The sequence below is a fragment of the Micropterus salmoides genome, unplaced genomic scaffold, assembly GCF_014851395.1.
Source record: "Micropterus salmoides isolate LMB-PRFRI ecotype aquatic unplaced genomic scaffold, ASM1485139v1 Ms_hic_scaffold_398, whole genome shotgun sequence".
Taxonomy (NCBI): Eukaryota; Metazoa; Chordata; class Actinopteri; order Centrarchiformes; family Centrarchidae; genus Micropterus; species Micropterus salmoides.
In genome coordinates this window covers 1-19,924 of record NW_024043350.1, presented here as the reverse complement: position 1 = coordinate 19,924, position 19,924 = coordinate 1, and the positions used below count along the sequence as shown (strand labels likewise).

The 19,924-nt window shown below is 40.2% G+C and overlaps 1 protein-coding gene across 1 annotated transcript in view; it reads left to right on the top strand.

Moving 5' to 3' along the window:
* The window catches only part of LOC119885367 (ecto-NOX disulfide-thiol exchanger 2-like), a gene marked incomplete at both ends in the record, with an annotated part of 36,725 nt that extends 23,267 nt beyond the window's left edge, over nt 1-13,458 (top strand). Inside the window, 5 exon segments of the mRNA XM_038695392.1 lie at nt 463-650; nt 2,640-2,780; nt 11,196-11,252; nt 12,017-12,122; nt 13,373-13,458. Of these exon segments, the coding sequence (XP_038551320.1) occupies nt 463-650; nt 2,640-2,780; nt 11,196-11,252; nt 12,017-12,122; nt 13,373-13,458 (578 nt within the window).
* Between the last annotated feature and the right edge of the window lie 6,466 nt (nt 13,459-19,924).

Here is a 19,924-nt window from a genome sequence, read left to right as displayed (position 1 = left end):
TGCTACCTTGTTTATAGACACATCCAAGGTCTTTTCCCTGCAGGAACAGGTAGAGATATATTTATCAACATCCATCAATAGGACATTTGCCATTTTGTGTTTCAAGATGCCTGACATTTGCATAAAGTAAAACTGAGCTCTACTCTTTTGCCTTTGTGCTTTGAATTTTAAGATGCTCACTATTTCTGTGCCTGCTCTCATTCAAATGATCAATGAGCAATCCGATCACGATTGGAAATGTCGCTGTGTAAAAGCTTTTGATATTTTGTGTTGAAATGTATGTTCCCACAAAAGAGACAGATCAGGGATAACGTGAGCACTCCAGATCAAAGGCCTCACTGTGAAACTGAGACTCAGCTGGATGATAATTTGTTGTGATAAGGTGTAAATTGAACAACAGTGTTCTACACAATAAACATCATCTTCCATATGGTTCTCAACACTTCATGTCTAAATCTGTAGGTGTTTCCCAAGCAGAAGCCTTAAAGGAGGAGAATGACTCCCTGCGCTGCCAGCTGGACGCCTACAGGAACGAGGTGGAGCTGCTCAAACAGGAACAAGGCAAGAACCAACCAATCAGGAGTGAGGAGGACAACACTCACTCCCAGCAGCTCAGCTTCCTGCAGCAGGCTCTGCAGGGCATGCAGAAGGTAGCACTTGTTGCACACACAGAAGCATGCAGACACGTTTTTTCCAATCATCTGTCCAACAATAAGTTTAATCTCCTACTCGTTACTGTTCTGCACCAGGTTCTTTTTTTATTTCCATTATTTATTTATTTATTTTTCAGAACAAGGTCGCTCAGGTTAATTTCTCATATAAGATTAAAAACTCGACTGACACAGCACTTTTGAAGAGTGCTATGTGGGAACAAGTGGGAAAGTAAAGCTGTCTGGAGCCGCTGTTAGTCTTTTCTGAAGAGCTGCTAAAAATGTACATTGCAGGTTTACTCTGGTTAAAGGAAAGCTTATTCGCAGTGGGAATTGGTTTTACTTGGGATTGGAAGGTTGTGTGCTATGATTCAAACAGTGCACAGAAACTTCTTGGAACAAACCCAAGGCTATTAAAATAATTTCAGACCAGTTACTCAAAGAAAATGAATGAACATGTGCCTTGAATACCATATACCGTAGTATACTTTATTCTGAATGTTGTCATCTTCAGTCTAACTGTTTTTGGACTTTGTTTTATATATTTATAAAATACAATCAATATTTGACTTATAGTCCAACATTTGTCAAGACAGACACACATTCAATGTCTGAAATATTAGAAAGTATGAACTAAAACAATAGAAGAAACATTTTAATTGACAAGTAAAGTAAAAACTGTAAATATTCTGTAAACTCAGTTTGTCTTTTAATCTACTTCTTCTTTACCTGGGAAGCAGCACTTGGGAATCAGTCTCACCACAAACGTCCAGAAGCAGCTGGCGCTTTCATTAATATCACATGATCTTCAGACATAGAGAAAAACAATCCAGCCTGGACGATAATTCCTTGAAGTGCTCAGGATGGGGGGGAAGGAAATAATGGATTTTCAAACATCAACCCTGTCTACTTGGTAAACGCAGATGATGAACTGCTGCTGAAGATCATGTGATTTTGGTGACGTTCTACTATATCTTTAGGTGACAGGATGAACAACATTTCCACTTTGAAAAGAACAACACCTGTAATGTCAGAAACTCTTCAATCTACCTTTTAAAATTCTAAAGTACTACTAAATTGACTTACTGTGGCATTTGTCAAGTGTCCTCACTTAGCTAGCTGTCACAGGTAATGGAAATTATGATGGATTCATGTTTTAAAAGAGGAGAATCCATTAAAGCCCTGCTGTTCATTTCTACTTGCAGAGAGTAATTACCTTTCTAGCTTACGACTCTCATGATGTGTTTGTGGAAAGATTAGGTGAATGAATTAAATGAATTGGAAGACACTGAAATTGGATACCTCTCCTTGCCAGGGTCCACATGTTGTATCACGCAGACAGACAAATTTCAGTGAAATACTACCAGCATGTAATGGCCACCTGTTTCGTCCTTTGTGAATTATAGTGCATGTAACAGAAAAGCAATTAATGTGTAGCTTTACAGAGGAAAATTCCAGGCTATAAACACCTTGCGCCTCACGGACCCTCTTTTTGTTGCAATTAACACTGCAGGAGGTGAATCTTTTCATCTGTGTTTACCAGATAACTTAAGAGGACACATTGGAGATAAATATAGTTGTTAGCTTTCAGAGTTTCCTCAAACACCCGTTCTTGTGTCACCCAAATGAGTGTTTCTTCCATATGCAATTTATAATTTTTGAGTGTTTACAAGCAATGGATTTGGCAAATTACTCCTCTTGGACAGAACATAATAAGACAGATTATAATACAACAATTGTTTTCTCTCTAGAAAATATTTATTGGAGATATAATCCACGTCAGTGTCTAATTAATTTTTTGTATTATGCAGATTTTTTTTGTATTATGCTCTAATTACCGGTGTAGGGATTACATGCTAGATATTAATTAAACAAATGGCTGATTGTTCCTTCTCTTTCAAAGCAGTTTGACTACCAGTTTAGTATTGTCACGGTTAGTTTGTTCACAGTAGCATTAGTGGCTTATTGTTCTTCCTTTTATTTTTGCAGCAACTGTTAAAAATGAGGGAAGAATTAAAACAGCGGGAGGCAGAACTGGAGAAGAGTTTGGAGGACAAACAGCAGCTGAAGAACCAAGTCCAGAATCTGAAGGAAGGACTACAGAACCTGCAAAACACACATGCAATGCAGGTTAGTTTGACAGAAAACACACATTTTTGTCTGCTGGGTTTCCTGAGAGTAAAGCAAGGAGAATCTACCGTGTTTCCTTGATGCGTTTTTATATGAAAGTTCAATTCTGGGTTACTGTCTGTGTTTGAAAGTGAACACACTCTAATTTGCATTTTAATAAAAAAAAAGAAATTAGTTCAAGATGAGTTCCAACGCAGGACAGATATTGAGGAAATACATCATCAATAAACAAAAGGACAGAATGTGAAAGTTGTATTGTGTAGTTTTGGGTCGAGAAAATGACTCAATGATCTGAACTAGTTTAAAATGTATTTCTAAGCTCATCAGATATCCCAGAAGAGCTATTTTTGCTGCATCTTTATAATATCAACACTGTGGGGGAGGGCCTACCACAGTGAGATTGACAATTTCTAACTTCAATCAGTTTTCTGCTGTTCCCATTTTCCTCCCAGGGAGCTTAATACATTCTTTTTTAACATTCAGTATAATCGACTTTTTAATTTCTAATTTCCCTCCCAAAAAGTTAATAATGCAGCTTTCAAGTTTGAAGTTCAGTAAAATTATAGTTTGAGTTCCATTCATTTAGCTTTTATTAGTGTACAACAATGCAATCATTTGAAGCACTATCTGCTATCCTTTGTGTGTAGGAAATTCTTGTGTCCTTCAAAGTTTGTTCTGCATTAGAGTCAAAAACCCTCATAGACAGTTTATATTGACAAAAAACAACTCACAGCAGTGCCACATAAAGCTGATAAATCAGTGTGGGATGTTTACCTGAGGTGTAGGTGTGTGTGAATGTGGGGATAAGACAATTCCGAGGCAGGTGCAAAGCACACTTAAAAACAATAATAAGAATGTTCGTTGTCATTAAAACCTGCTTTCACAGGGTGGTATAATATGAAAATTTAAGGGGTTTTTTTGATGGGGGTGCAGGGGTTTTACAATCACGATGCCGGCTCAATGTCGTGATGTCTGTCAGCCATCGCCGATGGACAATGGCATCGTCTATCGGCCCAGACCTATTGGCTATAGTATGTCTTTAGTGTTAAAATAATTAGTTGATTAATCTATTAGTCCATTAGAACAATATTTTGATAATTGATTAATCATGTCAGTTTTTTTTTATTATATATGATCATAAGCTGAATACTAGCTGACATGATAAAATGTGATGCTTCAACAATCACTTTTCACCCATTTCTTTGGTACTTCTATGTGTTTTTTAGTGAGGATCACTATATCATGCATAAATATGGTCATAAATTATAAGAAACTTCATCGAAAGGAATCAACAAGCAAGCGGTGCCATGGTAACGGTCACTGTATAGCACAACAAGCAACTTGGTGCATGTCAGTGTCATCAGAAATGTAAAGGGATGTACTAAGTACCATTTTTAGAACTGTTCTGCCACGGAAACACTTAAACAATAGGGTCGCAATTTTTTAAAGTATGTCTTGAAACAATAGGCAGGTGCCCTTGTGAACACAAACAGGCATTTGCTAGCTGTAATAATTCTTCCAGTTCATACTGGCCAGCAAAACATCCCAACTTAATGTGCTGCAAAAATACATTCACAGAAAATGAATACAGAAAGTTTATCTCAAGTTAATGAGGCTTTAACTTTGTCAGACTAACAGTTGGAGCTATCAAGTGAGTAGCTTCCAGAATTAGTCTTCTGAGTATGAAATTCCCTTTTTGTGTTAACTGTTCCTGCGCTGCAGCTCGGCACAGAAAGACTGTGAAAACACAAACAGGGAATACTAGAAAGACAGTAACTTTGGAAGATATCCACTTCACTTGTTTAACATTATCTTCACAACTCCCCCACTAAGTTCAAACTAAGTTACGTTTAAGTTTACGCATAGCTACAGTCTGCTGTAGTGGAAATTCCTGTAGGAAAAATGCAAATAAGACAAAATATGTCAAATACATACAGTAATAGAAAATAATGTGTTAGTTTTACATCCTATTAAATGTCTAGACAACATACTTACATATACATTCAAACTAAATGCGTTTTCCTTTAAATATTACACAAGATGTTTTGTCTTTGTGTTATTTTGTCCTCTCCTCTGTAAAAGCTTGCAGCCACATTAAAAAAACCTGAAGATATCCATCCATTTCCTAACTAGAAACAAATTGAGCATGGTTGACCGCAGTGAAATTGTTTCCTTATTTGTCTGCCGTTGAGATTAAGTAACATCGACCGTCATTTTGTTTGAACTGACCAAGAAGCAGTAACTAAAGCTGATGATACACGGGGGCAACTTTTTGAGCAATGTTGCTGGGCAATCTTGCTGGTGGCAAGTCCGACTATGTTTTGAACGGATAGCAGCGGTGCGGGGAGAGTGGCGGGAGAAGGGGATTATGAAAGTAATCGTTACTCATTACCATTGACAGCAACATTGCCCAGCACCATTGCTCTAAAAGTTGCTCCGTGTATCATCAGCTTTAGAGACCACAATGTTATCAGTATTTACCATGGGTCAGCAACCTTTTCTTTGATGAGTTCCAATATACAAAGATGAAGACATCCAGTGTGCCAGCAGCGTTTGTTAATGTACATGTCATTTATTTTTAATTTATGCACTGATAGTTAGATTTTAATTGGAGTTTGACCTTGTTGATAATAGTAATAGACATATAATAAATATGGCTGTCGAGCAATTAAAAAAATTCATCTAATTAATTACAAGATTTGTAACTTGTTTGTAGTTTTGTAATGAATTAATCGAAACAAATCACATATATTAATATTTGTCATGATAAGTATTTAAAATATTCAGATAGATTTTGGTAGATGAGTGCATCAAGCTAAAAATCTTTATTTTCCATACATTCATAACTTTTTTTTCATTGTTCATATCCAATAACAATGCAACAACATTTTTTATTTAAAATATTAATAGTGTTTTTGCGGTATTGAAAACCTTCAAGAAACTTTAGGATGACACCTGCCTCGTAGGTTTGAATAAGCAAGTCACCACTGCAATGAACAAGACCAGGTCAAGCCTGATTAAAACTTAAGTCACAGTATACTGTTAACTACCAACATGTCGTGTGTACAGTCAGAAGGCTAATAGTTACAAATGCCTCTTATGCCAACATTTTTTCTTTTCCAAAACTCCTATTAAAAATGTTTAAGGGGCATTTTTCTCTGTTAGGCATGTCATGTTTACTACTGTTTCAGGTGTTGTCCCATATTCCCAGTATTCAAGTGCTAATGTTTGTTAATGTTCCTTCTGGCTCGGTATAATGAGAGGAAGGATAGTCATTAAATTGAGCCTCAGGTTCAATCGCCTATTAAATTGGATGATAATACAAACGCAATCCACGCAGGGGAGGAACTTCATATGTCGTGTCTTTGCTCTGAGATGTACGAGCTGACTGCAGGTTTCAAAAAATGCAGAGGTGAATTATTAATTTGCTAATGCTTCTCTTCCTTCAGGTCAACCGGCATGATAGAGTTGTCAATAGCGCGTTGGTGAAGAGTTTGATTAGAAATGTGTCTCCCACAACTGTGAGCCATGGGAATTATTCTAATTAAATTCCTGCATATGGGCGAACATGAATCATGAGAGGCAGTCTCATTAAAGGGAGAAAGAGAAATCAATTTTTGGGTGTAGGTTTCCCCGAAGATGGTGCTTGATGTGGGGCGATTTGTCATCTTGAAGAGATTTCTTCATACCATCAGTTCTCCTTCACTGGTCCAATCACTGTTCCTGCTGTCACAAAGCTGTCACCACACATTACTGGACTGACACCAGTGCAGGTCATTGAGGCTATTAACCTGTTAGAAAGGCTGGCACCACTTTGACTATTCCACCTCCCCTGTTAGAGTGGTACGTTCCATCTCTCCAGTGTAATTCACTACATGAAGACCAGCAGAGGTTTTTTTTATATATATATTTCCTTACTTTTATGATCACAACAATTTTTCAGCATATATTTTAGTGCTGCCACTAATGATTGTTTTGTTTTTATTAATGGAGTACTCCAGCCATTTAGAATTGCATTTCTATTAAGTGGGGTAGACTTGGAAGAGACACGTTAAAGGAAAAACTGTCAAAATTGAAGCAGCAGAGGCTGAGAGATCCTGATATTTAGTCCGTACCAGGAGTCAATCTCCAGAAATGCTCAAGCATATACTTCCCATGATGCAACACAAGTGTTTTTATCCAACCCTTCCTGACTGGTAAAGCTCCATGTCCTTAAAACTACGCACACCCAATTTTTTTATTCAGGCTTGCTGTTGAGAAATGTTTAAAAGTCTTGAACTCAAACCAAATTCAACCCTGATGACATTAGCAGGTTTATTGTCATGGACTGTCAAAAGCTCCCTTCACAGCCACAGAGAATATTATACAGCTGGTACAAGCTGAGTAGTAAGTAGTAGTAAGTAGTGTTTAAGAAGCATCTGTGTTGTTTAACCCTGGGTGATGTCCCCAGCACTTTTTAAAATGTCTGATTTTGTCCTCACCACTTTTTGAAAGCATTTGTTAAAAATGCAACAAGAAATGATAAATAACAAATGAAAATGCTTTGAGAAAGGTTAATTTGACCTTATTTATTTAACTTAAGCTAAAAAAAGAAGCGCTACTGATTATAAAATGACCCCAAAACGTGCTACTTCTTTACTTTTTTTCTTTACTCTACATTTTCTTTTTGGCCAAGTTTTGCGTCTTTTATTTTAAGGTTTTCAATTGTCACCTGCCACCCAAGTTTTGTTTACCTTTTACATGAATAAAAACATTTCCGCCATAAATTGATGCAAGAAAAGAAGAAATTTTTAAGAAAAATTTCACCAGAATGCAGGAAATTAAAGCCCCCTCCAGTGTATTTGACATTTCTATAATATTTTATATTTCATTTCCTTACAATGTTGATTACCCGCATAGTTCGCCAAATATTTTTGACAAATAGCTTAATTGTGCGCTCAAAGTGAGAAGGGTCCAGCTGCGGCCTGCAGACAAACGTGACTGAAGTTGACGGAAGTTAAACTTCCATATATGTTTTTCCCAGAAGCCACCGCGCACAAAGCATGATGATGTTTATCTCGACCGCACGGCCCACGCATAGCTGTTAAATAATTTTTAAAAAGCCGTTAAAGAAGAGGTGTCAAGTGTCAACGTAGTAATCAGTGTACATTATGTGTTAATATTTACTATACTATAATTATATATTATTAATATAGTATATTTATACTATAATTCCTGCAAATATTTATTTATAATAGCCTAACAATTATGATAATAATAAAGCAATGATTCAATTCATACCACTGTTTTATTTCTTCCAAAGTGATTTTAAGTTTCACAAACCAGAATTGATTAGAAGAAACTTTACAACATTACTGAGAATTTAATGATAGAATAACAGTGGTACGAACATTAACACTATCATTCAGCTGTTGCTGGACACGTCTGCTGTGTTGGCTGCAGTGGTCTGTGTGACTGGGCCTGGGGCAGCTAACCGGAGCTAGCTAGCTAACTATTCCTTACAGCCCCCCGAAGTATATTTATTCCTCTTACCCTAACCATCACAGGGTGTGTGCCTACAGTTATTGATTATATGCATGTCGACCGGTTAACCCTATCCGCTAGCACGTCGGCTCCATTGTGTTGCTGTGCAGCCTCCGGTAACGTTACTGCAGCTATAACAACCGTTGGCACCATGATCGGCTTTTCCGGAGTTTTCAACTCCGAAAACGTTTGAACACATTTTTGATTCGCCACCAATTTTCGTAAAACTGCCGATATTGGAAATCTACACAGTTGATTTCTCGCCTAAAACCTTGTCAGAAGTGTATTTCAAGTTCTGTTGTTGGCCTCTAAAGAGTATACGGTTTGTATTAGTGTTGTCGTTCAAAGAACGTTTCGTTCATAAGACCTAATCGTGTATATGACTCGGGAGGAACGGGTTGTCTCAGTGAGTAATTCGTTCTTTTTCACGCATGCGTGAAGGATCTTGGACTCTTACGTTCACACGTCAGCTGCATGGGCTCCGTCAGCACAGGAAACAGAACTGATTAGTTCACGACTCATAGCAACGGTGGGTCTCTAGGTTTGAGTCGTTCATTTGTCACGTGACAGCTCCTGTGGAGCAGGAATGAACTACTCGTTCACCGCTCACATGGGTCCTCCTCAGTCTTTCGTTCATTCTGCAGGATGAGTGACTGCCAGCACCGGAGAATGAGAGGCAGGTCGGCTGTCAGGTAACTGGACTGACATTATATAGCTATTTTGTTAATTATGTGACATTTTATAAAGCATAACGTTATTACAGCGCAGTGATGTTGTGCTAACTTATAGTTTTAACACAGCCGTACCGTAACTTTAGTCCTGCTAGTGTTTAACATTACTGCTAACAGCTGATGAGAGTTGTTCTGGGTCCGCTCCACTTCAGAGCCCTGACAGAGTTCTGCCGGGAGCCAAATTACCTCCAAGGTCGTCTCCTCTCCAAAACAAACAGACCCGGTCATTAAAACACAGCTAACAGCTAACAGCTGATCCAGGTCCGCCAGCACGGCTCTGTTGAGCCGTGCTGGCGGACCTGGATCAGCTGTTAGCTGTTGTTTCACTGCTCGTGACTGGTGAACAACCTGCAGTGTTTGAGAGCGATGTGCTCATGTGTGTTTCTCTGTCTGCAGAATCCGAACCTGATGTGGCCCGTTCTGCGTCCAGAACTGCCAAACTGCTGCGTTTACATGTTTATTTCTTTGTTCCTCTCTCAGTGCTGGAGTTCTTTAAGAACTTAGTGGCTTGATCCAGATTATTATTAAATTGGTTGAATTTTAATAAGAGTGTGTTTATTCATGAAGTGTATCAAGCTTATTATTTCTATATATTTACTGCAAATCTGATATTAATATTTTAAGATAATATTCAGAGATAATGATAGTAATTATATACATAAGCATTTATATGGTTGGTCTGGTTGTACTCGGGAAAGATTGTGAAAATGGAAGGATTTAGCCGAAGTAGTGGTGATTACATATTGACAACATATTTCTGTGGTTTTTACATGGTTTGAATTTGGTTGTGGGCCCAGGGGGGTTTATATAATGATGATAGAGAGTAATCAAGAGGTGAATTTGTGCATTATACTTTGTCAAATAAAAGCAAGTCAGGCAGCCTTCTGTGTTTGAGAATGGCACTGTTTTTTAATTGCCCACTAGAGGGCTGCAGCACCACAATAACCAGCCTAGTTCAAATGAACGAAATGACTCAAAAAAAGATTAGTTCATTTTAATAAACGAGATTTGAACGAACGACACTGTCAAAAGAGTCGAACTTGCCATCACTAGTATGCATTAGGATCTATCCTGTACGTGAGCTGAGATTAACATCATCACGTTTTGTGCGCGGTGTCTTCTGGGACAAACCATAGTTGGAAGTTCAACTTCTGTCAGGTCTGTGGGCTTGTGACGTATGACTATAGTAGTTCCATAAGTCATACGTCATTCTCCAAGCTTGTGCAGGCGCACTGTCATGCCTCGTTAAAAAACTGTCACGCCATCACGCCTCGTTAAGTCAGAGCATCAAACCGATAAACATCATTGTGAGGTTGCTAACCAATTTATCATGTAATTTACTTAAAACTTAAAGTAGGTATGTCTCTCTGTGTCTGATTGTTGGTTTGTCTTTCTAGTTTAGTTAGCTAAGTTAACTAAGTTGTAGTTAGCCAGGTGTAGTTAGCTAGCAAGCATAGTTATTCCAGAAAGTTGGCTAACAGAGGGTCTTCATTTTAGTTTTTAGTTTCCTTGAGAAAGAACGTTAACCAAAAACAGCAGTTAAAACTGGCTTGAGGGGGCTTTAAGTGTTTAATTCTCTTCGCCCTTATGTCCCCCCTTTTCAACACCGTGACGATCTTCTGCATCGTTGTATTTCTCTTGTTGCAGTGGATAATTGCAAGTTATCTATAGAAACATGTAAGCTTAAACAGACCCCTCTTACACTGTCTCTGTATTTATCTGCTTGCGTATCCTTCTCACCTTTTTTTACCCCTGACTAGTTTGCATGCCTGATTACTAAAACATCCAGCTTTTACTACTGTTCAACAATTCCAGGATCACTTGTATTCACATGCACAGCCATGGATCCAAAAGAGACTGTGTTTTCTGAGGTGCAGTGTTCCCAAATAACTCCTTAAAGCCATCCTTAATAGGGTTATGGGTGTATATCGAAACAAAAAGGTTTGATTAGTCAAGTAATTCTCTCTGCACTAATATTTCCAGGAAATTGGAACTCTCAAAGTCTTCATTGCTACAAAAACAATAGCTGACCATTTTTCCTTGTTAGACAATGCTTGTATTTGTCACCATGCTGTGCGCCACCACGCTCGCCCGTCTGTCTGCAATAACGCTTAGCTTGTCTCTCTCTGGCTTTTCCTCACGTGTTTCTAATGTGTCGCAGCTGGAGATGTCGAAGCAAGATGACAGAGGCACAGAGGAGAGCGCTAATCAAACCAGTGTAAGTGGAAAAAGGTTGAGCCCTCCCCACTCATCTCCAGATATTGTTTTGTGTCCTAATTTTTCCCTTCTTCTACTTCCTACTCTGACTGTCCTCTGTAACCTCTTCCAGTGGCATGACAGATCATTACAGGCCAATCCAATTCACAGCGACTGCATTTGTCATAGAATAAATCACCCAGACACAATTGGGCTAGGAAATAAAGGAGTCATAAAGTCGAAATGGCTCACACATGTGCATGTGTCTACACTCCCATACTCGCAGGGTGTTAAGGATAGATTAAAAACAGAAAAGGGCCACCAGGCATCCCACACCATAAGTGGAAACTACACACAATACTATGTAAGACAACAAACAGACAAAAGCTCCTCTGTTATTTCTCTGCCATTTTTCTGCCACCTGTCAGAGATCTGAAACAAACAGCTTGATCATTTCCCTTCCAAGTCTCTCCCTCTATTTGTTCTTTTTAAAGTTGTCTCTATTTTGTGTTGGTGTGTGTGACATGCATTTCATCCCTCTATCAGAAATATAGCTGCTGGCTGAAAATTCCCCCTCGCCTCATTATCCTCGTTCTCATTGTCTCGCCGTATTAATGTGCTGGTAGTGAAACTTTCTGATCTGCTCATTCTTTTTCGTGTTCGTCTTTTTTATTGTGTGCCATGCATCAGCTTAAGTTTAAGTTTGTTTACTTCTCATGAGCCACAGTCTAACAATGGCTGATAACAGATTCATTTAAGGTTATATGTGTGTCTATGTTTTTGTAGGAAGCCACTGCATCAACAGTGGTATCTTGCAGTCAGGAGAAGGAAGGTCCTACAGAGAAGAATCCACCAAGTCCCATTCAATCTGAGAGGGAAGCTCTGCTAGTTGGTATGCTGCATTGCCAATACTACTTTTTTGCCTGAACAATTGCTTCATAAACTAGGCATTATTGTATTGTGTATATATTATTATATTGCATTATTGTATGCCCAGTTTATGCAGGCACTGTTGATGCGGAAACAAAATTCACAGAATGGTGGGAAAGGGGGGGGTTAGAAGGGGCCCACAGCAGGCTTCCATGGCCTTGGTATAGTTGAAAACTAGTAGCAGGTGTGAAAATGTAAACGTAAATGCTCCGTATTCGTACAGTGCCTTTCTAGTCTTTTCGTCCACTCAAAGCGCTTTTACACTACATCACATTCACCATTCACACACATTCATACACTGAGCGTGCTCAAACAGAAACTAACATTCATACACATCCATACACTGGTGGAACAGCCACCAGGGGCAATTCGGAGTTCAGTATCTTCCCCAAGGACACTTCGACATGCAGCCTGGAGGAGCCAGGGATTTAACTGCCAACCTTCCGATTAACGGGCAACCTCTTGAGCCACAGCCGCCCACAAAAAAAAAGTCAAACACATCCATACAGAGTCTGTAACACTACCCAAACAAAGGTGAAGATTTGCTCTAGCTGATGCAAGTTTTAAGGTGTAATATCACCTGCTGTCATAGAGGATGAGCTACAAATTTGCATGACACTACAAAGCATACGCTTGGGATTCCCATGAAATTTAGAAAAATCAAATGGTCATAGTTGTAAGTCTCAAAGTACACAGAGGAGGAAGTGTGAGAGTCTGTAGTGTCAGTTGGAGAACATGTTCATTGGCTCTTTAAGGCAAATAAACACAGACAGCCACTCTTAAAAGTGATTGTGGTATTCTTGCTCAAGTGTTTGAGCCAGTAGAAAGCTTCACGGCTGTTTGTTTCAACTGTATGTCCCTTAATACTCTATAGGTGGTTAGCAAGCCGAGGTGGAGGATTATCTCTCTCCTGACCCTATCTGTGCGCTAATAGCAGATGGTTTGTTTGAGCCGGGGGAAGAGTATGGCTTTGATGAGAGACAACGACATCAAAGCTGTCATTAAACACCCTCTAATCTGGAGCCACGATATACAAGAGGCTCTTAACAGTACTGGGACACTGGAAGAAGCCACTCAAAGCTTGTGTTAGACTCAGTCAGAGGAGAGGAGAAAGGAGCACATCCCCTGGTAGTTTGACAGGTGTCAGAAAGTGGAGGCAGGTGACATGTCTCTGCAGTAACGTCTCTACATGGCTTGTTTGTTCTTCCTCAGGGATCATTTCGACGTTCCTGCACGTCCACCCATTTGGAGCCAGCATCGAGTACATCTGTTCCTACCTGCAGCGTTTGGACACTAAGGTAACAGCCACGCATGAATCAAAACTTCCATTGTGGAGTAGATTAGCAGAGCTGGCTTTTAGTATCATTTTAGATTACATGCACCATACAAACACTGTGTCAGTCCCACCTACAGGGCTGACATATGGGTTTGTTGTAATGCTGGGTCCTGCTGTGTTGTTGAGACACAGCCCCTCAATGCAAGCAGTGCTGCTTAATGCTTTTACAACTCTTTCCATAGAAAATGATGCTTTGCTAAAGAGAAACTACAATACAGAATAATAGAAAGATATTATTGGACACCAACGAGGCTTAATAGAATGAGTTCAATAAAAAGCAATTTGTGTTGGAAATGTCACAAAAAACAGACACTTTGATGCATTTGGGAGTGTCCAATTATGCAACACTTCCGGAGAATAAATTTCGAATTTATGAGCTATTGGTCGGGAAGGAAATTACCTTTATCTGTAAGATTATGTTTATTAGGGGACAGAACTCAAACACAACATCAGGAATTTTGGTAACCATGGTAGGCATCGCAGTGGCTGCTAGGACAATACTCAGACTCAGATTAAAAACGGCTTCATATGAGTTTACGCTTAACAAGATGAATAACAGAAACAAGAGTAAAGCACTCGTTTGGAATCTTTTTTGAACTTGGTACCACACTGACTGATAAGCCCATAGTATGAATGTTGTCTCCTGATAGTAATCAGTATTATCATATGTTGCATGGATATTCTTCCTAGCTATGTGATTATCAGTATGTCCCTTCTGTTTCTTATGCCATTGATGTTACATCTATTGTTATCAACAATAAATGTCTCAGTGTGAAACAATGTACTGTCACATACAAAAGATAACAGCAATAAAAAGCACTCAAAAGCAATAGCTTGACATTTCCGAAAGTGGGATAGACATTCTCATCTAACTCTCTGCCAAAATGTCCAAGTATGTCTTTCAACAATCAGGAGCCAGGTGTAGATAGTTTCATTTTTTGCTAATCTCCTTAAGATCTCTTTTGCAAGAGAGGCCTGACTGTGTATGGGTTCAGGAAAAATACCCATTTTTGTTATGCTCCGACATTAATAATTCTCTTCTTAAACCTTTTATTTCTCCCCTCTTTCTATTAGCAAAGAGCAATGAAAACATATACACTGCTCAAAAAAATAAAGGGAACACTTAAACAGCACAATGTAACTCCAAGTCAATCACACTCCTGTGAAATCAAACTGTCCACTTAGGAAGCAACACTGATTGACAATCAATTTCACATGCTGTTGTGCAGATGGAATAGACAACAGGTGGAAATTATAGGCAATTAGCAAGACACCCCCAATAAAGGAGTGGTTCTACAGGTGGTGACCACAGACCACTTCTCAGTTCCTATGCTTCCTGGCTGAGGTTTTGGTCACTTTTGAATGCTGGCGGTGCTTTCACTCTAGTGGTAGCATGAGACGGAGTCTACAAACCACACAAGTGGCTCAGGTAGTGCAGCTCATCCAGGATGGCAAATCAATGCGAGCTGTGGCAAGAAGGTTTGCTGTGTCTGTCAGCGTAGTGTCCAGAGCATGGAGGCGCTACCAGGAGACAGGCCAGTACATCAGGAGACGTGGAGGAGGCCGTAGGAGGGCAACAACCCAGCAGCAGGACAGCAGACACAGGTGAGGGTTGTGCTTACAGCCCAACACCGTGCAGGACGTTTGGCATTTGCCAGAGAACATCAAGATTAGCAAACTTGCCACTGGCGCCCTGTGCTCTTCACAGATGAAAGCAGGTTCACACTGAGCTACACTACATGTGACAGACATGACAGAGTCTGTAGACCCCGTGGAGAACGTTCTGCTGCCTGCAACATCCTCCAGCATGACCGGTTTGGCGGTGGGTCAGTAATGGTGTGGGGTGGCATTTCTTTGGGGGATCCTCAGACCCCTTGTGAGACCATATGCTGGTGCGGTTGGCCCTGGGTTCCTCCTAATGCAAGACAATGCTAGACCTCATGTGGCTGGAGTGTGTCAGCAGTTCCTGCAAGAGGAAGGCATTGATGCTATGGACTGGCCCGCCCATTCCCCAGAATCCGATTGAGCACATCTGGGACATCATGTCTCGCTCCATCCACCAACGCCACATTGCACCACAGACTGTCCAGGAGTTGGCGGATGCTTCAGTCCAGGTCTGGGAGGAGATCCCTCAGGAGACCATCCGCCACCTCATCAGGAGCATGCCTAGGCGTTGTAGGGAGGTCATACAGGCACGTGGAGGCCACACACACTACTGAGCCTCATTTTGACTTGTTTTAAGGACATTACATCAAAGTTGGATCGGCCTGTAGTGTGGTTTTCTACTTTGATTTTGAGTGTGACTCCAAATCCAGACCTCCATGGGTTGATAAATTTGATTTCCATTGATAATTTGTGTGATTTTGTTGTCAGCACATTCAACTATGTAAAGAAAGGAGTATTTAATGAGATTATTTCATTCATTCAGATCTAGGATGTGTTATTTTAGTGTTCCCTTTATTTTTTTGAGCAGTGTAGGTAGCTGGTTAAAATGACAGACATCACTGGTGGATAAGCTGTGGATATTTGGCGTTAATGCTGTAACAGGCTATAAGGAAAAGTTTGTCTGTTCTGTGGTTAATGTGCTCTTAGCAGCTGGTGTCTGTATTCAGCCAAAGATTCATTCCACAGAATGACTTTATGTTCACCAATGGACAGTATGTTTTTGTAGTTCAACAGGAGCCAACAGAGTAGTGATTCTTCTTTTAGAGAAATTATCTATGCAATCACCTAGCATCAATTTAAGCATCTCCCAGTTAGTTTGATTCATACAATATCATCCTTTTAATTTGATCAACTAATAGTTCTGAATCAAATTTAGACTTGAGTGCAGCAAAGGAAACATTCACAGAGAAAAAGACACACACAAACAATTACACATTTCTAAATGTATGTCTGGTTAGAAGTAGAATCCAAAATGCTTCAAAATGTCTTTTCTTAAAGTTAAATTCTGATCCTCTCACTTTTCTACCCTGAATTGTCATTGCTCTATGTCTAGCCATTTCTGGCTAGTTGTGTGATTTCCCTTGATGCCGGAACATATTAAAACTACATCCTTTATTCTGACACCTTCCTCAATCCTCAGAAACCCTGACTGTGACTCTGTCTGGCGAAGCACAGCTATTTCATCTCCAGCTTTCTGAGGAGGCATTTTAGATGTATTATTGCTCTTTACTGCCACTTACAAGAGGCTTTCAAAATGCCAACTTTCAATGTCACCTCTAAAAGGTACCACTAAGATTAATGGCCATTTCTGCTCTCTCCGCCCCGACAAGAAGGCCTCCAGAAAAAATGTCAGAAGTCATTGCTCCCTTTATAGTTGCAGTCACTGACCAAACAAAAGACACATTAAACATCTGGGCTGAAACCCTCAGATTTCATGCTACTTAAAGTTACTCTTTATTCAGAAAAAATAATTTGTCATCTGCAAAAATTATGTCTCTACCTCCACAAAGTTGCCCCAAGATGTTACTGTTCTCTCTAGCAACTGTGCTCATCACCACCCTGATTCATTCTCACACATGCAAAGAATAGAGTGTGACTGTCTTCTCTCATGCCTTTTGGGTTTTTGTCTAGTGTGTCTGTGTGTTAATGTGTTTGTTTGTGTGTCTGAGTGTTTAGTGTGTGAGAGTGAGTGTGTGTACGCCCACACTTGTCTGTCTGTGTGCGTACGAGTTTGCCCGTGCATCTGTTCCCACACCGACTCTCCGCTACACACATCAAGCAGCCCACAGAGTTTTGTCAATATCACTGGCTAGACTCCCCAACAACAAGCCCAGTCCTCTCTGCTTATCTAGTGGCTCCACACACAGCTCCATTGTCTGTAATGACACACCAGTCCTATCTCCATGATGGACCTTAATGCATCCTGACATCAGCACAGGGCTGGAACAATCTAGTTATTAATGCAAGACACTGTGGGTCGTCTACAGCGGCTTGTACAGTGGATTTTGGCAGTGTCACCTCAGGATTTCAGTTTGACTGATGATCCTCAGCCCACCCGAGTGGTGTGAGCCACATTACGCTTACTGCTATGCCGTCACACACCCGCTATAAATTCACTGACACTATGATTCTCTGATTGCAGTGAAGGTGTAAGTGAATGTTTTGTGAGTGTGAGTAGAGAGGAAGTGCAGAGTGTGTAAAAGAATGAAGTGTGAATGTATGAGCAATGGCCAAAGTTAAGTCATTGTTTGACTTGGCATGGGCTGGTACAGCAAAAACAATGAATAAGCATTTCTATTTTCAACTATTTTCTGGAAAGAATGTATTAAGAAAGAGGTTAAGGGCAAGGCCTTTGAAAAATAGTATCAATGTAAAGAGTAAAGGTGCGTTCCCACCGAAAGCGAATTTAATATTCGCCTCACTTTACTCACGCGAGTTTGACCGCTGGGCATTTTGAGTGTTCACACATGCGCGTTTTAAGCGAATAAACAGCCCGCGAATACTACAGCTATATGAACACAAAGTAAACCCTTGGCTGTGATTTAATTGCAATAAACAGATCAAACTGATGCCGAAATAACTACAATATTATGCCGTTTTGTTAGACATATGAATTCATACTTTGTCAGGTCTGTCAGCAAGACAGCAGGACGACAACTTTCAAAATACGTGTTTTCTGAATGGAGTTCAGATCGATCAGGGCTATGCTATGCTAACCTGTTCACAGTAAAGTACAACAACAGCTGGAATAAAGTTACAGACACACATTTTCTAAACTCACCAGGTAGTTCAACTTCCTCGCTTTCTTTTCTCCAAGTAATGTCCAGTTTGGTCCGGTTTTTATATAAAAATGAAGTACAGTAGTAGTCCAGCCGAACTCTGGTGCCATCCGACGCTAACAACAACAACAGTGGAACCGGATGTGCACGGAAGCCAGCTGCCGACAAGCGCGTGTAGCGTGTCTACTTGTGTTTTTAATAAACTTATGAGAATTAATACAAAATTAATGAATTTCAATATTCAGAGAATATTAATTCATAAAGCTTCTCGTTTCGCGGGGCACCACCGGAGATTTCATTCACCCAGAGTCTCGGGACCTCTGGGTAGCGTTTAATAATTATACAATTATTCACTAGTGATCAGTAGTTAATAATCGCTCACTTATCCTAAATCAATCAGTCAGTCTCATATCGAAGGGCTAAATTCTCGTGGCAGGGACTTGGAGGTAGGCAACACACACACACATACAATTCCTTTGATTACGGTGAAATTTGTTAACTAACTAAGGTGACATAAATGCGGTTAAATACACACCAAAGAAATAAACAATGGCTAAACAATGAGAATGTGGAGTTCTATTGTGGGGATAATTTGACTCACACAGGCAGCTAATGAACGCAAGCTATGAGTTTTAAGAGTTAAAGAATCTATTAACAAACTATTGGACATCACTGATCACAGAATGCCTTGGTTTGGTCTTACTGCTTGTCGTTTCTCCCACCGGGTTGCTGGTCGGCGGCCTCACGCTGGCGGAGTTCCATGCGTTCTCGGTTAGGACAGCTTAAAGCCGTCGGCCAGTCGCTTTCTCTGCCAGGGAATTGCTCCGGAGGTCCGTCTTTTGTCGGCTTATTGAAGAAACTGGCAGTGGGGGCCTTTACAACCCTGGCTTGGGTCAAAGGTTTGGTCGTCCTTTGTTACTGCTCGCGGGCCCACATGGTTGGGTCGGGCGTCGGTGGGATCAGTGTAAGTTAGCTCGACGAATAAAGCTTAAAAAGAAGTTGGTCGTTCTCGAATTAAACTAGTGTAACTTAATGGTCTGATAACTTTTAACAAACAAAAGAAAAGAAAAAGCAAGTAAAGTTGCTGGAAAGAAGGGAAAGCTGAGGTCGCGGCGCTTCGCGTGTGTGGCTTGAAACGAACAAAGAGCCTTTGCTGCACTGGGTCGAACTTCTTAGGGTATTGCCAGGAGACAGGGCACGCTGGGCGCGTGCTGAAGTGCAGTCGAAGAGAAAAAGAGGACAAGCAGAACAAGAGAGAGCAAGTGTCGCTGTTTTGTCTGTTGGGGCGTGGTTCCCCTCTTTCTCTCAGAGAGAGAGAGAAGGAATTTTGAGTCTCCAAATTATTTGATATAAAATGCACAAATCCACTCTGTTTGTTCACAACACGCAAGTGAAGATAAATCAAGTTGTAATTCCAAAAACTAAAGTAAAAAGCTAATTTGATAAAAGCAGTTAACTCTGACCTCCTCCCACTGGTAAACGGCGTAGTTGTTAGAGCAGAATCCAGACTACTACGGGTTTATTTCTCCGAAAGCTGCAGCGCTACCAGCTTATGAAAACCCCCAAATTCAAAATCTCAGAAAATTAGAATATTGTGAAAAGGTTCAGTATTGTAGGCTCAAAGTGTCACACTCTAATAAGCTAATTAATCCAAAACACCTGCAAAGGGTTCCTGAGCCTTTAATTGGTCTCTCAGTCTGGTTC